This window comes from Sarcophilus harrisii, chromosome 5, assembly GCF_902635505.1.
Source record: "Sarcophilus harrisii chromosome 5, mSarHar1.11, whole genome shotgun sequence".
Taxonomy (NCBI): Eukaryota; Metazoa; Chordata; class Mammalia; order Dasyuromorphia; family Dasyuridae; genus Sarcophilus; species Sarcophilus harrisii.
This window is the reverse complement of record NC_045430.1, coordinates 162129296-162148940: the sequence shown is the minus strand read 5'-3', so window position 1 is coordinate 162148940 and position 19645 is coordinate 162129296. Positions and strand designations below refer to the sequence as shown.

The window sequence follows — 19645 nt, the reverse complement described above, 5'->3', positions numbered from 1 at the left end:
TATTTCAGAATCAATTTCACATAAAAAGACACTAAAATAAAATCTGACAAACAATAGAACCAGAATATTGCAAACCTTAAAGTGCTATAGTAGTGTCAAACACACACCCACACACACACCACCATGAACAGAAAGAATGGATAAAAAATGCTACAATAAAAAAAAAAAACTTTTAACATATGCCTAAACATTGTAACAACACTTTTTGTGGTGGCAAGAAACTAGAAACAAAGAAAGTACTTTATGTACAGGATATGATTAAACTATGGCATATAAACTCATGTTTTCCACCCAGAGCAGTGATTTCCATTTAGTCCTTGAAGGTCCAAAGATGTAATACTAAGAACTCTTCAATGGAACTTGATTCAGTAAAATTTTATAAGTGTAATTAAATAATATAAATTTTAATTTGGAGCTGGGAGAGGGGAGTTATCATTGTAGTTAATGTAAGCAAGTTATTGTATATTGATGAATATATTTAAAAAGAATTTGAGTAGTATATTAAATTACCCTGGGAATTCACAACACATTTTTGTTAATTCCTGAGGCTCAGAAGATTATATGACAGTAATGTGACATTACTGGATTGTAAAAGATTATAGATACAAGCAATTCAGAATAACCAGATTTACATAGAGTAATCAGAACCAAAAGATAAATACATACAAGGATTACAGTAACTTGAATAAACAGAATTCCAAAAGGAAATGAGACTGAGTCATTTTAATAAGCAATCTTTAACAAGAAGAAGATAATGCAACAATCTTCCTCCTCTTGTCAGACAGAAGACTGTATGTAAAAGTGCAAAATGTTGAATACACAGTAAGATAGGGTCATTGCACAATTACTGTTTTGGATTTTTTGTTTTTTGTTGTTTTTTTTTTTTTTTTTTAGTTACAACATAAGATTTAAATAAGGTTTGAGGATGTGGTGGGGCTATGCAAAAACAACTGACATAACATTAAAGTTAATATTTCTTAAAGCAAGAAAATATTATAAAGTCCCTTAGCAGTAAGTGGTCAGCTTGATCACTGTCTTCTGCTATATGAAATAAGAAGTTACTTGAATTCTTCCATTGGAAATGGGAAGTTCAAAGCACAGGTTGGTTGGAGATAAAATATTAAGAAACAAATGGCCTATTTTTTTAAGTGTACCAAACTAAAATATGTTAGATGAAACAAAAAATGTATCCTTTGGGAAAAGGAGGCTTGAGAAAGTTCAGATTGACATATTACTTCAAAACTGAAATGATGAGACACATAGAGATAGATAAGAGAGAAAGAAGCATTTCAGTTTAACTTAAAGAATAATCCTATTTATAGCAGAAGTATAAAACAATATCCTGAACTGAATCAAATTAAAATATCATTGTGAAAATTTTTTTTAATAAATAGAACATAATATGTGGTACTAATATGAGTTCTTCTAAGTCAATATTAGGTCATCAGTGAATCTTATGTTTAGCAGCCCGTCCTTCTACAGAAATTGGACACCACTGCTTTAGAACTCCCAGAGTCATATCTAATAGAAGGGGATAAACAGCTAGAACCTAGGAAATATTAGAAACTTGTTTTACTTCTGCTGGCCACATGACAATGTTCTATTTTGTTTTGGGGGAAAAAAAGGGAAAAAAAAAAAGATAAAAATACAATTTAAAAAATTAAGAAAAACATTAAAAACAAAAAAAATTTTTTTAAAAGAAACTTGTTTTGCTTAACTATAGATAAGAAAAAGACAAACAGCTCTGAATACCAGGACACTGGTTATTCAGATTCTTCAGGATTCTAAATCTCTCAATAACTTGTTTGATAAGTTTGAAAAAAAAAAAAAACTTGAAATAGCTTTTTAAACCAGAAAAAAGTCTTTTCAACAGGGGCCTTCATATCTCTATGCTGTTATTCCTATCAATGGGTACTCAAAACCACAGGGTGACAATCACAGAAAGATGAGTCTTTGATAAATGCAAGGCTAAGGTCATATTTAAATTTATTGTCTTTTCTCAAACAAAAGATATTACATTCATTTATAACCAATCCCTATTTCTGAATAACAATAACACCTGTAGATAGATTTTGCTTTTAGACTACACATTTAACAATAAAACCAACCTGATGATAAATTAATCATTTTTGTTTTTAATGTTTAAAAAGGAAATTAAATTGTTTGGACATGTATACTTATAATGTATTTAATTTATACTTTAACATATTTAACATGTATGGGTCACCCTGCCATCTGGGGGAGTGGGTGGGGGAAATTGGGGAGGGGAAAAATTGGAACAAAAGGTTTGGCACAATTTTCAATGCTGTAAAATTACCCAGGCATATAACTTGTAAATAAAAAGCTATAATTAAAAAATAATAATAAAGTTAAAAAATAAAAATAAATAAAAAGGAAATTAAGCATTTCTTAGTGATTCTGACATGTAACAGTGAGGATTTTTTCCATGATCATTATACAGAGTACAAAAGGAAAAAAAAAAGTCTGATTATCTGGGCAAGAACGTGGTTAAGAAAACACAGACAGTTCTTACTTTATGTAAATGGACCTTTCAGAGACTTTATAGAATGCATAATTGCCCAGGCCACAGGGAAGGAGGGAAGCTAAAACAGTTTAAGGACATGTGGGGGCCAGAGAGAGAAGAAAAAGCAGAAGGAACACCATATACTGGAGGACCAGGTGGGCAGAGCAGGGCGTCTTGTCTCTTGGCACTGGAAGTCTCAAGCTAAGCCCTGATTCACTACATTGGTGGTCTGTTCAGTGTGTTCTGCTTTCATTTTGTTTTTTTAGGATTTTGAGGGGGATGTGGGAGTAACAGTAGGATGGATGCCTCAGAGTCAGGACTAGAGGGGGCAGGAACAGAGAAAGAAAGCATAGTGGTGGTGTTTTTGGAATACAAGTTTCTTTCAGGAATCTTTACCTTGTGTAAAGTAAATTTAGGTAAAGTGAAAACTGTATTACAGTTTCCATTATGAAATGAATAGCCAGTCTGTGAAAGCTGCATTCTTCATTTGTATTCTCTTTTAATTTAAAGAAATATATATATATATCTATATCGATATCGATATAGATATACAGATATATATATATTGGGACAGCTAGCTGGAGCTGGAGTCAGGAGGACCCAAGTTCAAATCTTACCTCAGACTTATTCGTTCTATGACCCTAGGCAAATCACTACCTCTGCTTCAGTTTTCTCATCTGTAAATATGGACATAATAATAGCACCTACTTCTCTGGGTTGTTTGTGAGGAACAAATGAGATAGTAATTGTAAAATGCTTACTACATACAGTGTTAGGGACAAATTAAGTGATATATAAAGTTAACTATTGTTTTTTTTAGATTATTTAGGCTTTTTTTCCCACATTAGCTTTAAATACATCTTCTCTATCAGCTCTATTCCTAAGAGGGTAAGGGATATTTAATAAGGTTTGACTAATTTGCTTTGCCTAAATGACAACTGAAAGGAAATCTTATGTCCTTGAATTATGAATGGTCTTTTACAAGTTAAAGCCATTTTAATATGACCCTCTAATCTGATTGCCTAGGCTTATTCCAGGCAACTAAAACCCCTGTGACAGAATCATTCATCTCATACCTCCCTTTCTCTTTCTCCTCCTGGATCTGGTTTGGTCATTAACCCACTGTTACAGGAACCTTTCCTCTTGGAAGAGGTTGATATCACCGATATCTTAAGACTAGACATTAATAACTATTGTGTATGTCTTTTCGTTAACTATTTTAAAAATCCATTTGGAAGAATGATAATATTTTTCCCCTCTTCATTTACTTTCTCATCAATTTTTTACCCTCCTAAAAGTAGGGCAAGAAAATAATTAGAAACTTTACTATCTCCCAGTCAGAATATATGATCAACCTGCTTGATTAAGCAGCTAAGCATTTAAAATTTCAAAACATGAAATCATGTTATTCTTTCCTAAACAAAAGCCTTAGTTCATTCTTTCTTCAACATAAAAGGACTAAAAGATAGAAATTAAAGACTGAACCTGTGATTTCATGGTTGTAAGTAACTCTCAGGTGAACAAACTCCCTCTATTAACTCACCTTAGTCTAAGATTGTTGCTGACAATATAAAGCTAAGTGACTTGCCCAGTATTAATCAGCTAGTATATATCAGTGGCAGGACTTGAACCCAGATTTCCTTGGCTGTCTACTTTGTCACAATGATCTCTTGAGTTCAACTTCCTGTCTTTTTTATGATTTTACTGGTACATAACCTATAATTTTATGTGTGGACCAATGTTCCTTTAAGTTGTGTGCAAGCTAGCCTCAAATGATCGTACATATCTCCAAATACAGCTTTTATTTATACTAGTCAAAATTACTTTGTTGCTCAAATACATACAAAAATTAAAATAAAAGACATTAAAGAAAGAAAAAAGTAATATAATAAGGTAAGTGGGGTCAAATTTCCTTATAATTAGATTTTATGTAAAGATTGTGTGTGTGTGTGTGTGTGTGTGTGTGTGTGTGTGTGTAGTAGAGTAGGAGGCATATCAGATGGGTCAAAATTTAAATGCTTCTTGTTTTCCATTTCAGTCCTTTCTCAATTAGCAGGATTCTTTCCAAACTAAATAAAATTAAAATAGTGATCTATGTTGTTTAAAAAAAAAAAAAAAAAAAAGGGTGGGGGAGAATTTCTTTCAAAATGTTTCCTCCCTCTTTTTGAAGTTGCTTCATTTGTTAAGACTATTTTTGAACTATTAACTATTTTGAAGTTTAAGTCATTTTCTACAGTTGTCTCCCCTTACCAATAAAGTTCTTAAGTACTGATTTATAAATAAAAATGGAAAAAAACCTCTAAGCTTATTTTTATATCATTTTTAGTGAAAATCTGCATTGATTGTCATTGGTCTGTTATAATAATTATTGTGCTATATTATACCCAAAATGAACTGTAATTTTAAATCCTGGTTAATTAAGAGTAGATGATACAAAGTTCACTTAGTTACTGCTAATGAGAAATGATGTGATTACAGTACATATACTGTACCAATGAAATCTGCAATAATGTAGAATCCTATACTAACATTCTGATAAAATTCCGTAGTTTTGCTATTATTGTGCCAATGTACTTTTCAGTGATATTATTAAATATATACAGTATCTGGACATTTATTCTCAACTGGAAATTTGTATTTAAACCAAAAATGTTTCTAACCTTCTATTTAAGTAAAACATGATTTGTACTAAATTAGTAAGTGCAAATTCCACAAATCTATTAATTATGCTAACTGCTAATACCAGTAAACTTTGTTTTGTAAAAATTGACATTAAATGAAATCTGTTTTCTTAATAATGACTACTGAGTTAAGTAGGATTTGGCAGAAATATTAGGAGATGTTGTCAACAAGAGGTGATGAATGTGAAGAAGATCTTGATTGCTGAAAAAACATTTTTATCTTTCCTCAAAAAAAAAGAAAAAAATGGGAGAAGAAATTTCAACTGACCTGTTGCTAAAAAGTCAATAGAAGGAAAAGGAAAAGTATAATACCCTCAGCAGAGTCCCCTTCAAACTATTTGATCCCACACTTACATTAGTAAAAGATTTTTAATCATGAGCTCCCCAAATGTATATATAGTTGCTCCTTATATAAACACATATATGAAATACTAATTTATATATTTCAAACAAAAATATCTAAAAGGATGAGATAAAGATGAAGCAGGTATTTTAAAATAAATTTCACTAATTAGAATAATCTGACTGAATATGCTTCATTTTACAAAATTCTTTGTCACTTTTTGATAGGTCTACCTCTAATTTAAGTTTATTTTAATACTTGGCTATAATGGCTGTCAGAGCTAAAATGGGAAGGAATTTCCAACAATTATTTTTCAGTCATGTCTGACATTTTGTGACTCTGTTTAGGGTTTGCTGTTTACTTCTCCAACTTATTTTACAGATGAGAAATTGAGGCAAACAGGGTTATCACTTGCCCCAAGTCACTCAGTCAGTATGTACTTGAGCTCAAATTCTAGGCACGGCATTCTAACCACTGTGCCACCTACCATTTTACAAACTATAATTCTACAAATCACCATTCTTAAAGGCAACAGGGTAATTGATAGGTGAAAGATATATTGTTTTTCTCTCCCTTACTAACTCTGAAAAAAGTTAACTCAAAAAAAAGTATTAGTTCTGAAAATACCTTTTCTTTCAAGAAATCTAGAGGTTCTCCTCTGTTGTTAGTCCTTCTCCAGTCCTTCCCCATTACTTGATATTTGTTTGTAATATATTTATATTTACTTATTTTTGTATGCACTGCTTCACCTTAATAAAATGAACATGAACAATCTTTACCTATATTCATATAGTAAGAAACAAATGTCTGTAACTTCAACGTTCCAATTTCTACTTTTTTTGTTCTTTTTGGTAAAGGTCAATCTCAATAACACGTAACATCAATGAATTCAAAAGAGAAAAACACACCCATTGTCCTATTAACTAAAACACAGAGTCATCTAGTGGCTAAACCATATTTAGAAAAAAATTAGTTAGGGTTAAACCTATGTAAAAATTAAATTCTATGAAACTAAAATTCTATGTAAAAGCTCAAGTCTCTCCCCAGTCCTACCCCAGGTTTCAAAGGAAATTGTTTATACTTTGGTTTTTGCTAAATCTATAAAGTAAATATCTCCTTATAACAGTTAAACAATATTTGCTAAAAGAAAAACAACAACAAAAACTGGAGTGTTAATGGTGTCGAAGTGTGAGCAAAACACACTAGAATGGGGGATCAAACCAAAATCATCACAGAAAAGATACTCTCTGATAGGGTGAATAAGGGAACTAGGTGAGTCACAGGGAGGAGCAATTGACAGGAAAGGATCTGAATTACTGAGGCAAACAGGGTACACAGATATGATAACCTCTTTAAGTGGACCTTTTGTTCCTTCTCAAATTACTTATATTGACAAAATTATCATGAACCAGAGTTACCGTATCCAAATAGATGGCTAAGGAATAAACTCTCAAAGTAATTTTTTCTCTTTTAAAAGAAACTACTAATACCCCACTTTCTTTGCAGGTTCCCTTAAGAACTGCTTGATTTATGGCATCTTTCTCATTATGGCTAATTCCTTTTAGGATGTTGATTCCACTTACTAAAGTTTACTAAAACAAAGCTTACTCCTTTTAAAATGCTAACTCCTTTAGGTTTAGCCCATTCATCAATGGCATAAACCCCCATTAACTTCTTCTGGGATTAGACTACTTGCTAAGAATTCTAATGATTGACTCCTTTTGGAACTGCCCACCTTATGGCATCATTAGTTCATTAGGAACTTAGTCTACCTATATGGGGTCTTTCCCCTGATTGTGAGTTCTGCTAGGGAATTTAGAGTCCAAGTCTTTTTCCTTGTTAATGGCTAAAAATCCGTTCTGAAAATCATCCCACTATCATCAGCATAATAAAATGTTTGCCTCGATTTGGAGATGGTCTAAACCTACAATTTTTTTTGAGACACCTCATCACACTAGCCTATAGCCCCAATATATTTTGGGAGTCCAAACCCTGCTTTCCACTACCATCAACAACCACCACCACCACCACCACCCTTCGAGGGTACCCATAGACCCCTGAGAAAAAGAAAATGTGGTACCAGCCTAATTCTGAGAGATTAAGGTCAGAGCTTTGCTTTGACAAGCAAAACTTATGGGAGCTGATGAGAACACCAAGAAATAGTCCAAAGGGAGATCAGAGACACAGAGCAAAGCCTGATGAGACACCTAGGACTGCTAGGTAAGGCCTGCATGAAGTCTAAACTTTCTACTTTTCAGCCCACCCAGGTTAATTACTATATTTCAATTTCCTATATCCTAAATACAGTTTAGCCCCTTCAATGGCAACAGAATACAAAAGCATTGTGCCAGGATTTATTCCCTGTTATAAAAAAAAAAAAAAGAGCTCATCTTTTAAAGCAAGTATATTAAATCTGAATAGGCAGAAAGGAAGAGAGTGAATGAGAATAGAAAAGGGAAAATGTAACCTTAAGAGAAAACCTAGAGAGAATTATTGGGAAAAAAGCAAAAATGACACTTTCACTATTCCCTCCTCTTTCCCCACATGAGATAGAACCATATTGATTTGCATCAAGAAACAACTAAGGGAAACAACTAAGGGATTATAAGACCAAAAACTTACTGTGCTTTTCTCATATAGACAGAATAGACCCATCTCCTTCCCAATTGCTGTACTATGGAGTTGGGGAAAGTCAGAATGAAAAAAGTAAAGCGACATCAAATGGGAAACTGCTCAACAAAGTATGGCTACCATTGTGCTGTAATAAATGACAAAGGAGATGATTTTAGAGAAACCTGGCAAGACTTGCATGAACTGATACAAAGTGAAGTGAGCAGAGTCAAGACAATTTATACAGTATCTATTACATCACTGCAAAAAATTAACAACTTTGAAAAACTTGACAATTATAATCAATTCAATAAGTATTAATAATTCCAGATAAGGGTTGAAATCAGGTATAGAATATAACATTTGTAAAACATTACAATATAAGAATTTGATTTGGTTGACTAGATATGACTTTGCTATAACTTTCTTACAAGAGCTTTTGTTTTCTTTTTCTTGGAAGAGAGAAAAAAATAAATATTTATTTTTTGGAAAAAAAAATTTATTTAAAAAAGAAAAGAAGGGAAAGTTCAGAGATGGGTAAGGATAGTCTCCTCTTTATTGGGAGGCTGAGAAAACAGCATGCTACCGTTCATGATCACAGTCCCACCTTCCTGGTCAAATTATCTTGCTTCTGTAATGTGCTGTCAATTCAATTCAATAAACATTTGTTAAGGGCGTACTCTGTGTAAGGTATATGAAAACAAAAATGAAATATTGTCTGCCTTCAGTAAGCATATTATAGTGTATTGGTGGGATATATATATATAGGCATATACACAGGCAAATACACAAAATAATTTGGTGGAGGAGAATCCAAAAATTAGGAAAGACTTCATTCAGGAGGTAACATTTATGCTGAGCATTAAAGCAAACTAGGGATTTTATGAGATAGACGGGAGGAGAGAATTCTAAATATGTGGCAAAGAGGAAGACAAAGGTACAAAGATGGAAGGTGAAACATGTATGGAAAAAAGAAGGAAGGCCAGTTGATTAAAATATAGAGTGCATGAGAGGGACTAATGTGAAGTAAGTGGGGGGGGGGGGGGTAAGAGAAGCTGAAAAATTACAAAAGGATTCAAATGCCAAAAAAAAAAGTTTTTCTTTCACCCACCTCAGAAGGACTGAAGCTTAATGAATGGGAGCAAGACAAGGTTGGGTTTGTTTTAGGAATATCAATATTATTGACAACTGTGTGAAAGATAGTTTGGAGAAGGGAGAAACAAGCAGCAGGGAATATAGTTGGAATACTGTAACAGGTCATGTGCAAAGTGATGAGAGCCTGCATTACAGCAGTGACGTGGACATAAAGAAGTTATGATTTGAAGAGATTCAACAAGACTGGGCAAGTGACTGGTGGAGGAAGTGAAGTCAGGGAAAATGAAGAGTTAACAATAATTTCCAAGGTTTTTCCTTTTTCTTTTGTGCTCCATTTTTTTCTCCAGGATAAAAGGAAAAGAAAAAGGAAACCTCAAAAAACTCAGGTTCTGAGATAAAGCTATTTGGGGGTTAGATCAAGCATCTATATTGTAATGAATTTGAGTGAATGTGGTTATGGTTATCTGACTGCTAGTATATGTTAGATTAGATTTCTACTTTTAAATATTTGCCCCCTCTTTTTTTTTCTTTTTTTTGAGAGAGAGTGAAAGTACAGTTGAAGGGAACTGAACCTCTGATTATTTTCACTACTATGTGGAATTCCCAAGCAGGAAAACCCCTGGTATTAATGCTAAACACCACCCACTTCACAATTAGTTGTAGAGGCTTGTCTAGGGACATTTTGAGGTTATAAGACTCATCCAGTGTATGGATATGGGGTAGGTCTTGAGCCAAATCTTCCTTCCTGGCAAGCAATAATCTGTCTTCTATGCCATGCTTCCTCTCTTTATTTGCTTACAATACTAAATACTATTCATATTTTTAATCAAAGGTGGGTTTTTTTTGGGGGGGGGGGCACGTTGGCTTATGTAAAAAGATCTAGTCACAGATATGAAAAAAATTAATTTGCTTCATAATCAAACATAATTATTCATCTGGCCAACTTCCTACAACTTTCAGAAGACTAAATGGGAAATTACTAAAATGAGTTTAAAAAAAAAAAAAACTAGACGATGGCTTATGGATTTTAAAGTATGTAGAAGAAGAGTGAAAGTCAGCAGAATGCCAATCAATTTTCAAATCCTATTATATCTGAAAAGGGAACAAGCAGGATTTAGAAAAACAATTTTCTTCACAAAAAAGAAAACGCATTTTCATATCCATGCAATACTCAATGTCTGTGTATTTCAAACTGTATTTGACTTGCAATGCAACTTTCAGCTATCTCCCACATATACAAAGCCATGCAAGTTTTCATGACAGATGAGACCACCAACATTACTTCTGTTAAACAATAAGTTGACTAGTCATAAAAATTAATGAAAATAGGGAAGGTGATGTTCACCAAGGGTAGGGTCTATAGTTTCATGACAGGCATTTTATGTAAAGTCCAAACAGAAAAGGGGTTTCACAATGACAGTGAGGTTCTAGATATCATCTTGTTTGTAGATCTTGATGCTGATTTGATTACATTAAGTGCTGGAACCTCCTGACAGTCAAAAGAAAGACATCCACAGTGGAAGAGTAAAGTACATAAGGAACAGAGATTGCCTATTATGCATGTAACTGGACAAGCCTCCAATGAGTGCAATTCTTGGCTTAGAGCGACAATGACTTTGGAATGAAGTCATTCAATGACTCAGAATTAAAAAAGGAAAAGTTAAAAGATGAATCATAAATTCAAAACCCAAAAGAATATTTGATGATGACAAATTATTCTCTGCTATCATAAAAACTCATTTAACACCAATATATTATTGGTAATAATTTTATTTATTTATTTTTGTAGTCTAATGATAACATTTAATTACAAAGAGCAAAGTACTGAGTTTCTCTTTACAAGGAAGACAGTATAAAGAGTTGTTAGTCTCTATGGGAAACTACCATCTGGAATTGCTGCTCCAAAGCTTATTTTTTTTTTAATTATAGCTTTTTATTTTATTGGTAATAATTTATGGCATAAAATCATGAAAAACTTTAACCTGAGAATCACAGTCCACCTTTTAAAATCTGAAGCTTAGTTCAAATGCCACCAGATTCTACATGAGTCTTTTTCCCATCTTCTCAGCTGTGATTATTTCCCTCACAAAATTACCTCATGTTTACTTCTCCTAGGGAAAGCTAGATGGTGCAGTGACTATAGAAGTATAGAAGACATGTCTCCAAAAATTCAAATCCAGCTTCAGATATTCCTATTTTCTATAATGAATGTCAATTTTGTTGTTCATTCATTTTCATTGTGTCCTTTGAGCTAGTTACTTAATGCTGCCTTGGTTTACTCATTTGTTAAATGTCCTGGAGAAAAAAATGGCAAACCACTCCTGCATTTTTGCCAAGAAAACCTCTGTGTCACAAAGAATTAAACACAATGAAAACAAATGAACAATAAAATTGACATTACCTATAGAAGATAAAACTTCTTTAGAACAGAGATATATTTTTGTATTCCCAATACATAGCAAATGTCTGGCACATCATAAGAGCATGATAAATGCTTATTGTTGTTGTTTTTAAACATGCATGATAGATATAAATAGGTCACAAGTTATCATTAATATCAAATTATCAAACAATATCAAATATTATAAATGGCATTATGGACATGAATGACCAAAAAATTGGGTAACCCAAATACTGCACCAATCTCCACAAAATATTAAAAGAGGCAGAGGAAGATATCCAGTCAATTTGAGGGGGTAGGGGAAGTACTCTTTGAAGAATTTACAGAATCATAGATAATTCTGAAGTTTTGGAGTCAGCTTTTCTGCTTATAAGTCTAAGACTTCAAGCAGGTCTCTTTTAAAGACTTAAAAATAATAATAAATTTATCTGGAGGGACACCAAATCCCACCTAAAGAAGTAGCTTTTAAAAAATACATTTGGCTATTGTCATACCAAGCATGGAGCTGTACTGCCAGAATCCTAATATTATACTTAAAATATTTTGATACTTAAGAGGATAAAAACAGCAATGGAATAAATTTCTTTAAACACAAAACTTCCAAGTAACTAGATAGACTGGCAACATTTCATATAACCAAGGAAAGGGGATAGAGAATGGGGTGTGGGGGAAATGGAGAGTTCTTGTCAGTGACTTTAAAAGAACAAAAAGAGTTAGGAAACATCTGGTATTTCAAATATGCCCTAGTCTGATTTATAGACTATTTGGGTCTGGAAGATATTATAAAGAATTTAGGATGAGATCATCATCTGTTTCATGCTGCTTTCAAAACTAAATCTCTCTCCAGAGTAAAGGATCATACATGATAGCAAACAAGTAAATATTACTAATACTATTTTAATCATTCTGGAATGGGGTTGACCTTCAAAAGACAGACTATCTGTATTATAAAATATTTTTAATTTTCTATTTTAGTTTGTTTTATGAAACCTTATGTTTTGAAAGCAATGTGGGTGATTCTATAGAATACCATAACTATGTCCTCCTATTCTTCCCCCTCCCCAGTCCCTCTGTCTGTCTTTCTCTCTGTCTGTCTCTCTTAATCTCTACCCTTGTGTTCCCATCCTGATACAGTTGAAAGTGCAAAGGCTTTACTAAGTATCTCCAATCTGATCTTGGCTTATCATGAAAACTCTGACTTACTCAGTTTCTAACCTGAGCCGTTTCAAAGTTCTCCTGAACTCAGTGTAAATCCCTAATATACTTATATAGCCATAAACCAATCCAACCTTGAACCTCCAAGAGCAAGACACCCACTAGTTTCCGCCTCTTAGGTGGCTGAAATTGCAAGCCTGGGCTACCATGTCTAATCTGCATTTCTATTTTAATCATAATCTATGTCCATGCAGGCAGACACTCTTAAAAAAAAAAAAATAAATAAAAAGGAACTGGACTTAAAAACTGATCTAATCTATGAAGTGGAGAAAGAAATGCGTATGGGCAAGAGGAAAAACAAAATACAAACACTGTACCCACCCTGTGTTCAAATACTAACTTTGCTCTTTATTTCTGTGTAACCCTGAGCACTTCATTTCACTTCTAAGATTTTAACTTCTTTACCTGTAAAGTTAGGTACCACATGTTTCTTCCACCTCTAAATCCTATAAAGTTTATTTTCCCTTTTCCATAGTTTGATTAAAACTTGATGAAATGATCAAGTGATTTAAGAATATGCCTTAAATACATACAAAAAAAATGCATTACACAGAAACCAGTCTTTTATTTATTTATACAACATTGGTAACTAAACCTTCTAAACTCCAACACAAAACTTGCCAATGTTGTGAAACCCCAGAGAAACTTCTCACTGAGAATTAGAAAATCATTTTATCTGTAACCACCTTGCCCATCTCCCACATCCCTCGGCCAATATATCAGTTTTTAGAGATAAAAAAAAGAAATGATGTTATTTATTTTCCAGACCCAAGATAACCTACTAATACCAACACTTCTTAAAAAGTCCTATCCAAAGCTGGAGAGACAATATGATACAATGGATGTAAAAAGCTAGATTTGGTCTCAAAAAATCAATTCCAAATTCTGGCTCTGTCCCCAATTACTTAAATGACTATAAGCAAGTGACTTGACTGCTCTGATTCAGTTTTCTCAACTTCAAAGATAATCTCAGTGGTCCTTTCAAGCTCTAAGCCTATGAGCCCAAACTTATAATTGTATAAATGAAGATATAATATAAAAGATCATCAGTCCCCTCCTCCCCCAAACAAAAAAAAAAATCTATTTTTTATTTGTTTCAGTTTTGTCTTTGGGATTTTCTTGGCCAAAAAAAAAAAAATGAAATGGTTTGTCATTTCCTTTTCTTCTCTAATTCATTTTACAGATAAGGAAACTGAGGCACACAGGGTTAAGTGACTTGCCCATGCTCACAGTCAGTGTCTGAGGTTGTATTTTAAACTCAGGAAGATAAGTCTTTCTGTTTGTGGGCGTGGCACTATCTCCACAATACTACTTAACTGCCCTTAATAAAAAACTACTGCCTTATATTTAAGCAACAACTTTATTAACTAAATACCTTCAGAATCTTCATATCCTCTAATATTCATTCTAAAGCTAATCACCAAAAAGCCTTGTATTCTTTGTATATAACCCTCAGCTATGAAGCAAATAAGTAGCCAAGACAGTGGAAGTACTTTGAACATCAATTTCATCCCAAAATAGCTCAAGCAGTTTTGGCTAAGGAATAAGACACACATGATAGTAATAACAATGGTTCTTTGGTTCATATAGACTAAAAAGTTTGCCTGTTCGTGTTACTTTATATTATACACAGTATCTTCCAGAAATTTTGAATCAAATTCTTGAGTCCTCTTAGGATATAATTGTTGCTCAGTTATTTCAGTCATGTCCAACTCTCTGTGACCCTATTTGGGAAACTGAGTCCAACAGGGATTTAAATGACTTGCTCAAGGTCAAGAAACAGTAAGTGTCTGAAGCTATTCCAACTCAGGTCTTCCTGACTGGGCCAGGAGCTCTACACATTTCAACCCCTACTTGTTCCTTGAAGCCATTATGCCCCCCAAAATTTCCACCTCTGTCCCCAATCCAGATATCCAAAATTGTACCTACCATTCTTAGAGCTAACTTAGAATTACACCAGCCTTTACATTACAGGTACAATTCACCAAGACTTGCATTTCCTAAACTAATTATGAAATGGAACACTATACAACTCTTAAAATACGTTAATTCCATATATAACTTTTCCCAGAAATGGTCAACTGGGAAATATCACAGCACAAGAGGTAAGTCAGGAAAATGTTTGACTAAGAGAAAATTAAGCCTCTTTTCATACTCCCACCAAAATATTTAATATTTTAGAGGAAAAAAAAAGTATTGGCATGCAAATATTCATAGAACCACTTTTTATATACATACTTTAATATTTCTGATATCACAAATGTTATACACTCCTTACACTCGTATGGAAAGCAATCCATGTATGCCTTCTTACACTGTGAAATAATGAAAAAAGCACTGAATTTTCCCCACTAAACCTAAGGCCATGGAACCTTAGTCCATATCCTAGCTCTTGTTCCCAACTACATCCTGTGTGACATTGGTCAAATGATATCTCTTCTCCAAGCCTAATTTCCCTTCTGTATAAAATGAAGGGGTATAATAAGAGGTTCCTTTCTGTCTTTTTATTCAGATCTTTGACTTAAAATTTTTTTTTGGCAGGAGGTTGGGAGTATGCTCAACTTCTTAAGAGATTTAAAAATTTTTTGGCATTATAAGGGCCCTGGTACAATATAGGAACTGCCACTCTGTGGCATAGATATAGATAAAGATATAGATATAATCATGCCATTTTTCTACAAGAGTGGTGATGGGAATGTTGCAGACAGTAACAAAGATATTGCTTTAAGAAATTTGGTTTGTTAAGTCATTTTAACTATATTATAAATACCTGAATTAACTACAAAGAACATATGAAGAAAGGAAGATGCCATCCAAATCCAGAGAAAGAAATGATAAATAGAAGTATGTACAATCATTTGTGTCAGATGGTAGCCATCTCTCAGGAGAGAAGGAAAAACAGAAAGTTACATGATAATTTTATTATATATTTAAAAGGAACAGAAAGTTTTACATAATAGATTTGCAGTTTCATGTACAATCATATTTTTTAATCTACTTAATTATGGAAATTTTTGTTTTATTTTTTAAATTTAGAATAAATAAAAAAATTTTTAGTAAGGAGAAATGATTAGGTAGTATGCTGTAGGCTATTTAGGCCCATTCATGCACTTTGAATAACTTGTAATTCTGATTCTTGTGAAGGAAGCAGGTTTTTGCAGAAAAACTTGAGGTGGATTTGAAAGCATATGCATTTTCCCATGGAATCCAGTTCTTCCTCATATATGATATGGAAAACTAGGGTCCTTAATACAGATCAGAAAACAGGAACCTGTGAAATTTTCAGAATGCAGCCTAAGTAAAACTTCTAAGAAATAAATTATCATTTCATTTTAGCTATTAAAAAGCTCTGAGCTAGATTTATGCTGTCTTTTTAAATAGAAATTATAAAATGTTTAAGCCTTGAAAAGTCACTATGAAATATTATTAATTAAGAACATTTTCTTATCAACAATTGACTTGTTTAGTCTTTGTAGCAAAATGTCATTTGAAAATATTCTGTACCACTACCTCTTCCAATTATTTTTTTAACTTAAGAAGCCACTGATCTATGATTGAATGAGTGATTATCATCTGGAAATCCTTGTAAAAGACTTAACTTTAAATGAAAAAGACAGGTGTTCATCCCAAGTCAGTAGTTCCTTTCTTTATGAATTATTTATTTATTGTATGAAGCTGCTCTGTCTGAAGACCAGCTGCACTAATACTTGTGACTGCAAGGTCACTGAGTGACACTGAAAAGAGCCCTCAAAAATGGGACTTGGTAACTCTGTAGAGTCACAATGAAAGAGTTTGTTTTGTGCCTTTTTGTCACAGCATGGAAATAAAATAGAGAAAGACTGAATCTTTCCATCAAAGAGACCACTCAAAAGAGGAATTTAAGAGTCGGTGGTCAAATTTTTTCCTTATTTGGAGAATACCATTTTATGAGGTAGACAGATTTGGGCATGAGATTTGAAATATGGTGGTTTCTTATTTAAATCACTTACACATTTTTCTTGGCAAATATGATTTGTATTTTGGTTTTGATGCCAGAAAAGATTTGAGTTATGATAAGACAGTGGTAAGTTTAAAATAGCAATGACCTAATGCCTTGCCTGACTTTTAAAATCTTTAAGAATCACTAAACCAAAAGTTTTATGTACTTACTATAGTAGAATATTGTTCTGTCCTCAACTTCGCTCTTACCTACTTGGGTTTACTAGTCCTGAACACAGAAAGAACCAACAGTCCAAGTTTTGCTAAGTATTATGTAATCGTACATATCATCCGATTTTTCTTGTGCGGCATGATAAATGTGGAAATATTAAAAACTGCTTATGTTTAACCTATATTGGATTACTTGCTATCTAGCGGGGGGTGGGGGGGAAGGAAAAAAATTTGGAACAAGGTTTTGCAAGGGTGAATGTTAAAAACTATCTTTGCATGTATTTTTGAAAATAAAAAGCTATTATTAAAAAATGAGAACTATGGAAAGATTTTCATTCTATTTGTGGAAAGGATATGGGAAGCTTTTCATTACATTTCAGCTACTGAATATTGCTGTAGACTACTTTGAATCAGGGCCAACCAACGCTTAATCCATTTTGCTTAAAAACAAACAAAAAAAATTTAGAGAAGCTAAGTATCTGCCCAAGATTCAAAAAATATATAAATCCCTTAAACACAGCTAGGAGTACAGTAGATAAGGTGCTAGACTTAAAATATGGAAGTTTTGATTTCAAATCCCGCCGTAGACACCTGGCTACAAGCAAGCTGCTTCCTCTTGCTTAGTCAGTTTCTTTATTTATAAAAAGGGGGCTACCTCACAAGTTTATTTCTAAGATCAAATAAGAAAATATGAGTAAAATATAGAAATGCTAGCTTTTATTATAAGCAGCAAGTTAGTACAGTGAATAGGTACTGGACTTGAGAGTTAGGAAAATCCATATTAGCTATGTGACCCTGAGCAAGTCACTTAACTTTACCTCCACCTCAGTTTTCTCAACTGTAAAATAAAAATAATAACAGCACTTAAGTTCCAGGTTGTTGTGAGGTTTAAATGAGACTGTATCTATAAAGCATTTCACATAGTGGCTGGTGCATAGTAAGTACTTAATAAATACTTGTTCCCCTCATTATTATTAACATAAAGAAAGAAACAAATATTTATTAAGTGTATACTAAGTGCCCTGTAAAGCAGTTTACAAACCTTAAATCACAAAGTAAATGCAATCTCATTATTATTATCAAGGCAGGGACTGGTTTTTGTTTTTTTTTTAATTTATATTCTCAATGTCTAATGTTTTCTACATAAGTTCTTAATAAATGTTCACTGAATTGAATTACTACCTTTGTGACCTGTGGCAAACTATTTTACTGGTGTGGTCTACATTTCATCGTCTATAAGTTGAGAGGGATGATTTCTAAGGATCTTTCAGCTCTAACTCTAAATCTATGATTCTACAACATGAGTTAGAACTTTTCCAGAAGTTATGAGCTCAGAATCAAATTAACTTCTCCCCTTCATTTTATGCCCTTTGTGCTTAGCAGGGGTCACATCCTCATCCAGCTACAACACACCTACTTATAGCCACATAGGGAATTTCTAGAAAAAAATTATTTGTGATAAAAGTTTTCAGACTAAAAATATACAGATTTAACTCCATTTCCTCATAGAGCATGTGGAATAGTATAAAAATAGGCAATAGTTTCAACAATTTCCTCAGTTATTATTATAAATATGATGATGGCATTGGTCAGGAAGAAAAGGCTACTTTTGGTATTCTCAGGAAGCAAATTAATTGTCATGCAAATTAGTTGGCAATTTCTAGTTTATATTCCCATTACTCTTTTTAGTCTAAAAAGAATAAGAATGGCCACTAAAAATCCAATAATAAAACACCACAACCTTATCTAAGGAAGAAAAGTGTTTTGGTATTTCTTTTCAAAATCCATTTTAATTTTAATCAAGGAGATGATTAAGAAGAAGATAAATTCAATTTTCACAGGACTTTCCCAGCTACCCACAAACTGTCAAGAATATCTTGCCCCAAATTAATTTTGCCCAAATTCTGTAAGAGGAAGCCAATGCTCACTAAAGTATAATAAATAAACTATGTCTCTAGTGGTTTCTCCTTAGAAAAGGACTAACTCCAAAGTTTTTACTGTTGGAGAAGAAAAATTCAGATATTTAAAAAGTCACAATTAGCAAGATATAATTTCTTCAATAATACTCCTTCAACTTGGCTTGGCAAAAGTTTGGCTCCCCTCAAAGGCTCTTGGTATAGAGATACTCACATCTAGTTCTGAAGTCTAGCTCTGATGGGCTTTAAATCTATGTTCTATTTTTTCTAGTTCCTGGAAAGAGAATTAAGTCACAGGCCAGACATGTTTCATTTGTATGTGTTCCTTTATTAAGGGGCCCAGCTTCCAGGGGAGATCCTATTGAATGCAAAAACATTTATTCAGTATCTCTTATGTGCAAGGCTGGTTTTAGGAAGTAATATCATGACATGCAAGTGACTTAGATTTAAGTAAAAGAGAACTGGGTATGGTCTGCAGCCTCATTTCTCTTCTGGAATCATCTGGGTCCAAAAACATGATATAGATTAAGATTAAGATGACTGGAGATGGCCCCATGTTTCCCAGATCTCAGTTGGACTGAGGTAACACCCATTTAGTGATGAAACCTATATAAGGAAATAGGCAGAGGATGGCCTCTTCTACCTACTTAGAACAAAAAAAAAATCTACCAGGGAGAGGAAGATCACTAGTGTTTTCTGGCCAAAATCAGA

General features: G+C 33.2%; 1 protein-coding gene across 3 annotated transcripts in view; it reads right to left on the bottom strand.

Moving 5' to 3' along the window:
• Window positions 1-19645, bottom strand: part of TES (testin LIM domain protein) — a 106871-nt gene that overhangs the window by 36408 nt on the left and 50818 nt on the right. The window contains exon 1 of one of the 3 annotated variants that reach the window (XM_003771539.4): window positions 8171-8264. The exons of the other annotated variants lie outside the window; for them this stretch is intronic. Within the exon in view, the coding sequence (XP_003771587.4) occupies window positions 8171-8203 (33 nt within the window). The 5' untranslated portion in view covers window positions 8204-8264. Of the gene's footprint in view, window positions 1-8170; window positions 8265-19645 lie in introns of those variants that run through there. 3 annotated transcript variants of the gene reach the window in all.